Source organism: Corvus cornix, chromosome 1, assembly GCF_000738735.6.
Source record: "Corvus cornix cornix isolate S_Up_H32 chromosome 1, ASM73873v5, whole genome shotgun sequence".
Taxonomy (NCBI): Eukaryota; Metazoa; Chordata; class Aves; order Passeriformes; family Corvidae; genus Corvus; species Corvus cornix.
In genome coordinates, this window is record NC_046332.1 from 112855795 (window position 1) to 112868694 (window position 12900).

At 39.7% G+C, this 12900-nt stretch overlaps 1 protein-coding gene across 1 annotated transcript in view; it reads right to left on the minus strand.

Moving 5' to 3' along the window:
• Positions 1 to 12900, minus strand: part of PDXK (pyridoxal kinase) — a 45586-nt gene that overhangs the window by 22121 nt on the left and 10565 nt on the right. The window contains exon 2 of the mRNA XM_039552791.1: positions 5110 to 5164. Coding sequence (XP_039408725.1) covers positions 5110 to 5164 — 55 coding nt within the window. The remainder of the gene's footprint in view (positions 1 to 5109; positions 5165 to 12900) is intronic.

A 12900-nucleotide genomic window follows, 5' to 3' on the forward strand; every position in this document is an offset into this window, starting at 1 on the left:
GGCTTTGATTATCACTCTAAACTGACTTATTAGAGTGGCTGCCAAAAGGTGCCTAGAGCCTGGGATAAGCACATTTTTCAGTTTTCCTTCTTACGAATGCAAATACACCCACAGCATGGTGAGCAGATGGATCATTTTGCTCTCCTCAGCTCACAAAGGCCAAGCCTCTAAAACACGACTCGCTGCCAGCTGGCTGGGGGCCTGACTCACATCAGCCACCATGACTCCCTCCCAGGAAAATGCTTTTCACAAAGTCCCTGTGAAGAAAGGGTCGAAGTGAGGGATTTCTGTAGTTTCATTGCAGCCCCCATCAGCACAGGCCCAGCCCCAAGGGTATGCAGAACCTCTGACTGCACCTGAATCCATTATTTGGTTTAACACAAATGCAGATGTTTATTCTGTCACATCTGGAGCATCACAGAGAAATAATCTGCCCTCTCCTCTTCCCCAGTCTCTGCAGCACTGCAAAGCCAGAACAGGGACAAGGACACAACAGATTCCTTCCACGGTGGCCATCAAGGAGACTGGGTGCACTTTTCACTCAGAATCAAGGCAAAAATCCTGACATTTATCTTACACAGGGCCATAAAAATAATTATGATAGATTGCCAAGAAACAACAACAGACAACCTGGATACTTTCAGGAGCCATTCCTACACAGACCCTGTAAATTCACTATTTAAGCAAAAGTTCACCTTCCCATGTCAAGCTGTCTTAAATGGTCAATGCACAGGGTTTATGTTACACTGATCCTCCACTGAGGGAGAGAGATAAATACGAAAACTCAACATTAGGCAGCAGCCCAGCTTAGCTCAGGAATTGGTGTCACCCACATGGGGTAGGGACACTGTCTGAGCTCTGTAACAATGACTTCCACACTGAGGACCTTTTTTATCACCTGGTAACGTGTAATATAACCTAAAGCCTAACTACATGACAGCCAGAGTCAAAAAGCCTTAGGGAAGCTCTCAGGGAAGCCATGGCTATTGAGACATAAGAAAAAAAAAGGGAATGCCTTCACTGGAGCTGCAGAGAACTGTGATGTCAGTAGGAACTGAATTATGTTCATGTAAGAATCAAACCAAATCAAAACTGGCAGCAAGATGGGAACCCCCCTATGCTCTTTCCCCAGGGTAATTTCATGTAACATGACAAACAAGGGGAAAATCCCGTGACCCTGCATTTATCCTACTTTCCTGGTGGAATATAACACCAAAAAGCAGACACACAGAAGAAAAAGCCAGTCACTCATGTCAAAAAGGGCTTCACTAACTGGAAGATGGATACCTTGGGGTCCCAGGAAGCAGGACTATCTTGAAAGGGGAAAGACAAAAAGGAAGAAAGCTGAGTCTTCCTTGTTTTGGGTACAAAACCACCAAATGATTCCCCTCAGTGCTCGTCTGAGAGAGCAGAGAGAACACTGCAAATCATGACACAGCTCTCCAAAACACCATTTGGTTCAGACTGACTGCATTAGTCCCCCAAATCTGTAATAATTTTAAACACACAGATGAACATAAATGCTTAAACAACCTTATGCCCCTTCTGCTTATCTATGTTATGGTCTTTTATTGAAATTAGATGTTACCTATTTGCTTTTAGCAGATAAGGCAATGAAAAGTAAGTAAGACATGATGCCCCACGTCACTAAAATGATGAACATATTTACCAGTCTCCAAGGAAATGTCTTCATTCAACTGTATGAAAATTAAAAAAAAATTAAAAAAAAAACCAAGAGAGGCAGCTAATACTGCACCCAAGATGAATTTACATGCTTTTCTTTCTTGCCTTCCTCTGCTTTTTTTTCCCTCCTTTGGAATGTATTTAATTACTTTTAAAAACAAGGAAGGAAGAAAATGGAAGTAGCAGTCACATCAGAAGGGGAAAAAAAACCCCAGCTGATCAAAAACAACAAGCAAACAGCAAAACAAAACAAGCTACCATTTAGGTATAGCATGTAAGATTCCTTTGTTTTCCAACCCAGAACATTCTGTTCTGAGGTTTGAGTTCCTCCTGTGGTGCTCCCTGCAAAACTATTCCAAGTGGCTTCAGTAACCAAGAATTTCACACAGGAAAAAGGAAGAAAGTTCTAGTGTTTAAGGCCCATGATGTACAGGCAATCTGGGCCCAGCTGTGTCACAAAATTCACATTGCAAACTCCAGCAGACAACCTGCTCTCAACACATGACTCATCTGTAGCTACCAGGAGGCCTTCAATAAAACCAGAAACTCAGTACCAAATTCCCCACTGGATTTTTTACAGCTGGTCACAGTGTGGAAGTGAAATGCTCCCAGTGTCAGGCAAGAGTGGAGAGCTTTTCTTTCTGCCCTGCACCTGCAGGGGTGAGTGACTGCACATGGGCAGGCAGACTGTGCAGAATCACACCAAGACATAATTGTAATTTCTCATGTATTAAACCTACCAGCCAACCCAACCACCTACTACCCACCCACGAAGTGGAAGCCAAAAGTGCTCAAGAATAAAAAGAAAAGTAACAGAAAAAACCCCAGGTTATTTGTTCTGGAGCTGTTTCAAAGGTAGGATTTGGATGGCAGAGTAAGCACATTATTGCTTAAAATAAACCTACCAATGAGAAACAAAACTGGACATCACTGAAGAATTAAAAATGCACCCCCAAAAAAATCAATTAGACAATTAAAAATAAATCTAGATTTTTCTTTTTGCACATCAGATGAGGAGAAGCTTCTGCAAACAGTATATTCATATAGGATAAAGAGCACAGTCTTTGCAGGCTGCATGACAGCTTCTTTTATTTGTATGTGAAGCATGATGCCACTCAAGTGTGAGTCACTCTAATCACTAAAGTTCCTCACGAAGCAACATGACAAACTGTTCTCCCAGGGGCACTGATTCAAAGCCCATTTTCTGAATTTCAGGATTATCAGAGACTAAAGAAAGCTGAATTTTCTGAGCAGGAGTCAGCAGAAAGAGGCCTGTGGTATCTTACTAATTTATAGACAGGGCAAAAAAAGAGCAATAATGATTCACCAGTCTGTTAGTCATAAATTCTCTCTGCATTTCATTCGCTGCTAATTCCAAACTCAAAAACAGTGAAAAAAGGAAAGAAGGAAAGAAAGAATACCACGTCCAAAACCCCACACATTCTTCTACCTGTGCTCCCCTGGCATTCTTTCAGAAACTAAAGTTCACAGCTAGATTTTGAAGGAGGAGTCTGTCCTCCAGCTTTAATGATGATGACAGAAATGGTTCTTGTAAAATTTTGTTTTTATAGGAAAATCAAGTTCCCTTCACCCATTCACCCAGCACACAATGCCTGTGTATTGCAGGACAGTGCCAGACACAAGCTCTGCTTCCCTAAACCATGAGGTTGTGTGGCAAACTTTGGGATTTTTTAACAGATTTAGTAAAAAAACCCCAAAATTATAGGAAAAAAACCTGCAAAATGTGATTCCTAAACATCAGGAATAGTTCCAGTATTTTAAAGACTTGTGATATTTGAGCTATTTTTGGGTTTGGGATGCTCATTTTGGTCTTCCTGTGGGAGGAGGAACCACTAATTTGTTGTTCCTTCCACTGTCTGCCAAACCTTGAATGAAACACTGGTAACCTTTCCTTGGCTGTGATACTATTAAAAACAAATTTAAAATCTTCTTTCTTTTTTGTTTTAAGAACCTGATCACCCTACTAGTAATGTAATTTTCCCACCTTCAGACACATTCAGTTTATGGTCAATAAAACCTCTATTAAGCTCTTTCAACACCCTATAAAGCTGATTTACTCTTGAAACAGAAAGCCAACAAACAACACATACTCATGCATTTCAAGCACTGAGTAATGTGACATGAGAAAATTGCTTAATTTCTGGAAGATTACAACAGTTTTACCCAGCTATTGAAACCAAACAACAGAAAATCCCAAACTCCAAAACTAAGTACATTCTTTAAATAAACAGAAGTCACATCGAAGTATCTTTGAAAAACACAAGAGAACCTTTGTACTGTGCCAAAGGGTACAAGCAAAATAAGCAGATTTCTGCCTAAGCCAGGAAAGGCCTTGTTCCCTTGTTTAATTATTACCTTTTGCGCCTTTCCTCAACAAGCAGAGGTAGCTTTCAAGCTACCTTTGAAACATTAATTTCTTCTTCCCAAGGTGGCACTAAATTCCTTCTATGATAGGCATCTTACAACCTTTTGAAAGCTGCATGAAGTTCAACAGAGTAAGAGACTGATCTCTGTTCCAAAAATTAGTAGTTTACTAATAGAGCTGTACCTGTAGATACTAGAAAAATACCTCAACTTTTGCCTTCTTTTTTCTCTGTCAGAAGCAACTTTTGCTCTTTTCCAAGATGTTAAAGTCAGAATTTGCTCCCAGATTATTTTCTGAAGACACCTGTAGATTTTCTCTATCTAGAGTAACTCTCCTCTCAAACAACCTGCCACCACCAAGACAGCAGATGTGTCTCCAGTGATCCAAAAATAGCAAGTCACTTGGAGCTCCTTTATGGATGAAAGGTATTGCTAAAATAAATATAAATTTCAGCTTTCTTTTAAGAAATAAAGTCCTCTAGCACTGTGAGTATTAGGAAGTCTGAATGCCTTAGGTGACTGCATTGCATTCAGGCTTAGAGCTTCAATAAAAATACACCCAAATGTATTAACACCCTTCTTCCCAGCAAGATGAAATTTTGGGATACTTGAGAGCCATCTGGCTGGACACATAGAGAGGAAACATTGGGTCTACCTCAGTATTCTTTTGATGTTTGGGTTGGTAATGGGACTATGACTCTCACAGGGCATAACTCACTGAAAACATCTGAAGACTCCCTTAGGAGTCTGGCTGTGTAAATGGCTGTATTTGTGTTATTTCACTATCTGAGTTAATTAGATTACTGCCTAACAAAAGAAAGTCATTCTGAAAGGCAGAAGAGGACATTACTACATCCATTGTATCAATGCCCTACTCCCATATCCAGGCTTCTGAGAGACTTGAATCAAAACATGAACATTACATTTCCATCCTGTATCGTGAAAATGTGAGTGAAAAGATGAAACCAATGTCCTCTCCACTGTCATGGGTGAGTGCTGAGTGAGTTCAGTGACTGTGGAGTAGTATCTGTAAAATTTTACCTGTGTGGTTTGAAAACTGGACAGAGTTCACCGTATCAACTTCAAATCCCAAAACCTGTAACAGAACACAGGAATATTTCTTTACTAACACAGCTTCGTTAATACGTTACCCATATCCCAAAACACAGGGAAGAACTCCTTGCTTCCCAGTGCATACTTCAAAATCTTGGGAGCTGAGTCAACAAACATGCAACATAAACAAACAGCCCAGTGCTCTACTACAGCAATGAACAGGGAACAAAAGTGCCGCTGGCAACAGCACCAGAAAAACAGCTCTGGATCCTCAGGCTGGAGTTCATCTGGGGATAAGGACACAGAGGCTGGTCCAGCAGCAGGCACTGAAACCTTCAAGAAGGCCTTGGCTGGCCTTTCTTGGCAAGAAAAGAAGTACAAGGTACTAAATTAATGCACAATATGGAGGGATGATGCTGTTGGCATTCCAGAAAAACGATTTTTCTAAAAGAAGGACAGAAGGATCTTAAAAGGGATCAATATTACAAGCCCTACTTGGATGTCACAATCAGTTTCTTTACAACTAAAAGAGAACAGAAAGAAATCACAGAGAATTAATTTGGGGTATGATTGGGCAATAAAGGGGAGAAAAAAACACAGAATAAAAAGAGCCTAAAGCATGCTCCAAAAGCCACCTGCTACATTGCATTACCAGCAATCCAAACACTGAAATATCCAATAATTTGCTAGTGCAATCAACATATATTCTTGTGCCCAAAAATATATAAATACTATCAAAATGAGAGCATCCAAGCAGGAGACAACTAATGAGGATTTTTAACCTGACAATACCTGTTTAATACACACAGGCATTGGTAGTCAAGCCATTTTTAGACATTTTTATGTATCACACAAGGAATTCTAATGCAAAAGTGACATTAACAGTCTGACGCCGAGTCTTTGTTTCCACATCCAGCTTGCTGTGGGTAAGAAATCTCCTCAAAAGAAGAGCTGCTATGTATGGCTCAGTGAGTCATACTGGGAGATAACAGGAATGATGCACCACTGTGTATGATCCTCTTTCAGGCAATTTGCTGGGAGGGGGGAGTGAGGGAACAAAGCTTTTCCAGTCACGTTTTCCAGCGAGACTCACGCCTCTCCCTTTTTTGTCGTGAAGGCAACTCCTTCGCATAGATTAAAAACCTTTTGGGTGTCTGGTGCCAGACATTAGGCTTTCCCTGTGCCTGTACTTTCCCTCTGATAAGCCCTTTATTCCAATACCTGGCTACAAGATGGAGCTACGTGCTGTGACAGGTCGTTCCTTCTGCCTGCAGGCACTACACTTCTGTTGTTTCACAGCTCACATCCACACAGATCTTCATAGAATAAATCTCTTTTTTCAATATTTAGTAAAGGTTTCTGTTCCTTCCTCACCAGAAAGCAAAGTAATTTCGCATCAGTGGTACACAGAATGGTGGGTTAGTTACCTCAACCTGACCAGGTTCAAATTAAGCTCAGCACGTACACTCGCCCCAGGTTCTTATTTCACCTTGGTGGATTTTATTTTAAAGACCCAGGAACTGAACAGTTGAGAACATGACAACACTGCTATGACCTTAACCTTCATGTCTGGATATGCTCTTCAAGGAAATGAATGGGAATATAGCCTCTAACCAGACTGTCACCCCAAAATGAATTCCCCTCCCTGCAATGAACAGACCTAAGTTGTTACTTCCTTAAAGTATCTTGGCAACAATTGTGAATTAATCCATTTCTCTGCAACATTCAGATCACGTCTCTCCAACTACTTAACCCCTGAGACTACAGAACACACTTACTGTGATTTACTGACTAATCAGGTTTACTCTCAGTGCTTTAGGGAAGGAGAGCATGCACAGCTGCTGCAGGGAAGGCAGCTCTACAACGCAGGGCAGCACTGTCCCAGATGATGACCACCAAAAAGAGCAGCCCTTCTTTAGTGTCCTCCCCACCATTAGTTATCATTTGATTTCTCAACCAGGTTTTCCATAGAATTAGGGATTTTTGGTTTGTTTTGGCCAGTTAATCTGCTTCAACCAAAAGATGGAAAAGTACAAGGGAAGCCAACTCTCTTGGAGACAGCCAGGTTAACTTCGCTGGACACTGGGTAAAACAGTAAATAAAATGCTTTGGAGAGCGGATGAAAAACCACAGACAGCTCAAATTCTGCAAGGGACCTTGGTATTCTGACTTTTTTCATCAAAACAAGCTAAAAAAAGCCTTTCAAGGTCTCCATAACAATCATTTACTGCTGTTAGTCTAGTCTGTCACAGTTTCTAAATTTGCTCTAAAGTTTTGTTTTGAATTAACATGTATGACTGAAGTCTAACACACCTAATTTTGAAACCTGATTCAACTCTCAAAATAACGGTTACTCCAATGCATTTCCTTTTATAAAGGTTAGTAGTAGAATAATCAAAAAGAATGCTAAAGTCATGTTAAACCAGGTTGTGTACATTTCCAAGGCAAACTGCATTGAAAAGTCCCATGGAATTTAGTCACCAGAAGACGACCTGAAAACAGGACTCAGGTCCAAAAAGCAGCTTTTCACAGCAGTCTCGTCTTCTAGGGCTACAGAAAAAACTGTGTCTCTATTTTGGTTTGCATAGTTCATTTTAATAATCTGATCATTTATGGCAGATAAGGAAGTGGTGTTTCCTTCCTCCAACCAACAGTTAAAAACCAGTGTTAGTGACTGTCATCCTTCACATCTAAAGGATGCCAGAGGCAGTTTCTGAGGCACTGAATGATGGACACTTTTCTTGCTTACAAGGGGAGCTGTGTTCAAAAGAAGTCTTGTTAAACCTTTTTGATACATATTCATACTTTCAATTTCTTGGGCAAAGCCAACTAAAAGCACTGATTTTGAGAGGGTTTTTTTTAATTCATTAAGAATTTCTACTCAAACCAGAGGTTAAATAAATCTTAAGTGAAAGTTAACTAATCAGAAATACATTATTTTTGTATGTACAGACCTAGAAAACTGCGATCAGAGCAAATGAATTGAATCAGTAAACCATACCAAAAAAGAGACTCAATCTCTCCCATTTGCACACAAAAGTAGCAACTATGACCTGAAAATATGTATTTAGTAGAATATCAACAATTTTTCTACTGTCATAAACCAGCAAGAATCAACCTTTTCTTCAGAAAACTATCAGAAAGTAAAAATTCAAAACAGGACTAAACTCAGCATATAAAATTTCTTGCTTGTGTACACACATTTGTGTTCCTTGTACCTCTGTGTAAATAAACTGAGGGACTCACCCCACTTGGATTTTGCCTGTGGCAGAACAAGAGCCTTCAGATCATATTTGATCAGCATCAGGACTGAGCGTACTAAGAAATGCACTTCAATGTTTAATTTTTGCTTCTCTATACCAGCTTTACTCCATACCTCTGCTACCTCCCCTGCCCCTCACAGCAAGGGTCCTGTGGTGATATTGCTGCCCCTGGTTTTAGAAATGTAGGTGACATCAGACACTGCAAGTGTCCAAGGGCTCCAGCTGCCAGGGACACACATCCCCTACACTGCCACCATCCTCTGATTTGGATCATCTGCTGTCCTACAGACCCTCCAGAAGAGAACAATTCCAAGTTTTCATGCTCTGCTGTCATGCTGTGTAAGCATCATTTGCCCACAGAACTGGAAATCTTGGGCAAATCTAAACCCAGAGTCAGTTTGGGTAAGGATGATAAGCGCTCTTCAAAGGAAAAAGACAACTGAGTCCATCCTAAATCTCTCAGCCCACAGTAAGCACATGTCAAATGTTGTTCATCTTAAGACCCAAACCATAGTTGCCTGGATCACATCATTCAGTGATATTTGCAATTGAAATCTCAGAGGAAAATGGGCAAATTTAATATATTTTCTAAGTATCTTCAAGCAAAGGAGGCAGAACTGTTACACTTCTAAAATTAAATCACGAAACATTAAAACTGGAGGAGTTCTGTGTTTGGAAGGCACAGCTGGCAGATCTGAGAGACACATTTCAGAAAAATATTTGCAAGATTAAATCCAAGTATGCACACCAGAGCAGAATGCATTAGAAGAAACAGCCAGCATGAAGCACATTATGCATGACACCAACTTCAGCCGAGTTCTTCATCACAGGTAATCGAAGGAAAGGGACAAATGTCAATTCAGTTCTTCCTCCAAGAGCTCTCCCAGCCTTGCAAATAGAAAGTGGGACCTGGGCAGGGACGTGGTCTAGAGAACCATCCAAATGCACCTCTTCAAAATAGCAAATATTCAAGGGAAAAATCAGCACACAAGAAAGGAGGAGACTTCAAAATACATGGACAACCTCTAAAGGTGTTGGCTCTTTTGGAAAAGAGGATGGACAGCCTAGTTTTCCTAAAAGCAGAGAAGTAATTTAAACTTATATCCAGCCATGAAGCCACAAATAAAAAGTCAAGAAATGGGTCTCCAACAGGACTAAAATTTTACAAGAGACACCAGTTGTTTCACTGGTAGAGCAACCTAAAGGTCTAGACAGACAGAAAATGTCTTGAGTTGGGTAAGTTACATAAACAGCTGGATCTCAGTTAGGGTTCACCTCTAACCATGCAATCCTTTGGACTGTGCTACTGCATTAATTAAACCTTTGTTTAAAATTTACAGTCTTCCCCTTCCTTCCAGAAAACATTTCAACCACGCATACACTGAAACATGTTACTTCTTCACCACAACAAAGCAGTGCCTAAAATTGTTAGAAATCAAATATTAAAATCATACATTCCAGAGGAGAGCCTCAGTTGTTACGTAAAGGGGAGGTCGAAAAACAAGAAAACCATTTCACAGTATGGAAAATTGTGAGTGTAGCAACAGAGAAATGAGCAGGAAGATTTTGAAGCAAATGCAACATCTGAAATTCTGTTTTAATGATTGCCAACCTTTATGTTTATATTTGTGTAATCTACATAATGTACCAATGGTCTGGAGACAAATAAAAGTACTAATTTCTACCTCCTAATCCTATTTGGTATCTGATTATTAACACCTCTAGAGTCAGAAAACTGTTAACTTCAAAGATCAGCTCTGCCTCAGAGTAAATATTAATATAAATTCTCATTTAATAATTTTATTTACTCTCAGAAATGTGAAAAGCTGTTACTGAACTGCTTCTGTTTAAAATTTGTATTGCAGCTTTACTATGCTCCTTCAAGAGAAAGAAGTATATTTTCAAAAGTGTCACACACTTTGTAGTACTCAAGAAATTCTCCTTTTTTTGTTGTTTGTATGCAGTCTGGGGAGGAAAAAAGAAGGTGGTTTTTTTTAAAAAGAAGTGTCTTACATCTTCTAAGTGAGTGAGAACAACTGTCACTTGAATTACACAAGCTTCTGAACTGAACTAAGTTTTAGTGGTTTCCAGGGTACTAAACATTAGAAACAACAACAACAAAAAAATCCCAATTTCCAATGCATGATATGTACATATTCAGAGAAAGGGGGCTCAGAGGGGGCTGAGATGCTGTGGGATTGCCATCCTTGGAGGTTTTCAAGACCCAAGGAGGGCGAAACCCCTGAGCAGCCTGGGCTGAACTTAGTGCTGCCCAAGCTTTGAGCCAGAGGCTCCTGAGGTCCCTTCCAGCCTGGGTCATTCCATCATCCAGTGACACAATTACATACAAAAACCTCAGCTTTATCCATTGTGGAACTCCATGTGTAAAATCACACAAAATATCACCAGCGGCTCCCCATCCTAAAGTTCTGGTTCTAAGGATAAAGCCCAGGGGTACTCTGTGTTTACACTATTAACTATGCCAGCTTTGACAGTAAAGATAATATATCCTTTGCTGTTAAATGGCCAGTGGACCAATTTAACTAGAATGCTTTAGTTTGTACTTAATTTAAACAACCTTAGAGAACAATGACCTAGTTCTGCAAGAATGAAATTCAATTAAAACCACCTCTCTACTCTGCAACATGACCGGTATATATTGCCCTCTTAGGGCACTGGCTTTGTGCCTCCAGTGGCATTTCATTTTAAGGTTTGAAATTAAAACCACAAAGCAGTAATGCAGCTCACGTTAGAGGAAAAATCTGGAACGAGGAAAAGGCAGAGGGAAAAATAAACAGAACAGGGTAAGAAAAGAAAAACCCCAAAGTCTGTATAAAACCAGACTGTGTAGACCTCCGTATGTGTTTCTTCCATAGTATTTATGTTCCTGATATATGTTCATAGGTTGCTATCTATACTTTGTGGAATAAAGCCAAGACCTCCATCCAAACTCTCCAGCTCCTTCAAAGTTCTTAATTTTGGAAAACATTAGCTTTACCATACCAGAACATATCAAAACCAATTTTCTCAGATGAGTCCCCAAACCAAACAGTTACTAAACCACAAATCCAGGAAAGTATCAGTAGCTGAAGTTGTAAATCAAGCTCAGCTGTCATTCATACAAATTCTTTTATTGTGAACACAAGGCACCTTGGGTTTTTTTAATGATCTGAGCTACAAATTTGACACCAGTAAAAATCTCACAACTCTAAAAGATGAGTTTATCTCTAAGGGAAAGTTTGATAGGAAAATGGCACAGAAAAATGGTTAAAAAGTAAGAAGGAAGAAGGTTCTGCTAACCAGGAGAAGAGAACCTTTGGCTTTCATGCATCCAGTTCTCCCCAAAACAAATGCAGCCTTGTATTGTAACACTTAACTTCTTTGCACCTCAGCTCTTCTGCTTCATAGCAAGATACTTTTTTTGCAAGTAAAACTTTTATGGAAAAAGGACGACTCTTTTTCTAATTAATATTCAAATGATGAAACATCCTAGCCAGACATGTCCTGTCCTTTGTGCCAACAAATGGTAACAGACTGATGAGTTAGAGCAAAGTAGGAGTAAATACTAAAAAAAGCAACAATTATAACACACATCATCAAATGAATCAAAACCACCCAGATCTCTCAGCCTGTGCTTGTAAGAGAGTTGATCCAATCCTCTAATCATCACACCATGAAGTTGTGTCTAATTTTTAAAAATTAATGGCAGCACATGACAAGCCATGGGGCTCCACAGAAAGAAAAAAAAAGTCCTCAGCTTCAAAAGCCTGTCAAACTTTCCAAGCACTGGGGAGTACTTTGATTTATATCATTTAAGGCACCCAGCAGCATTTCAAAAAACAAGTGAATATTTAAGAGCAAATCCTGCATCTCAAATATGTACAAACACACAAAATACAAATATTCCCCCCTGCCCTGATAGTTTTATTAACACCCTGTGAGGTTTATCTCAACTGTGGCATCAGTCAAAGGACAAATTTTTATAGCACAAAGACGTACGTAAACCATGGGGGTTACCAAGACTAACTACACACAATTTAGGAGGAATTTTCAAAAAATCTTGTGATAAGGCTCCAAATTGCTGACTTTTAGCAGAGCATGGGTACAATCCACAAACTGAATTAGCCAGGAACGCCTGTCTTTGTGTAAAAAAAATTACTGTATCACATAAACCAAATCCATTCTATTCCTCCAACTTTATGTATATATATATATATATATAAAAGCCAAGCTTAATTGAAAGACATTAACAGAATTAATTTCACTACCACGGTTAAAATTACCCTGTCAAATGAGGTAATAGAGGTTTGGGGTGTTTTTTGCCAAGTAATGGCAGCAATACTTTCCAATAAGAAAGCCTCTGTGTCAGGCCATGAATTGCTCTATGTATCCATTGTATTACAAGCTGTTTGCAATAATGTCCTACAGTTTGGAACTTCACCTCACACAGCCATCACTGCAGCTCCAAAGAACATCACTGCTCCACTGTATTCCTCTGGAGATGGCAGAGAAACAT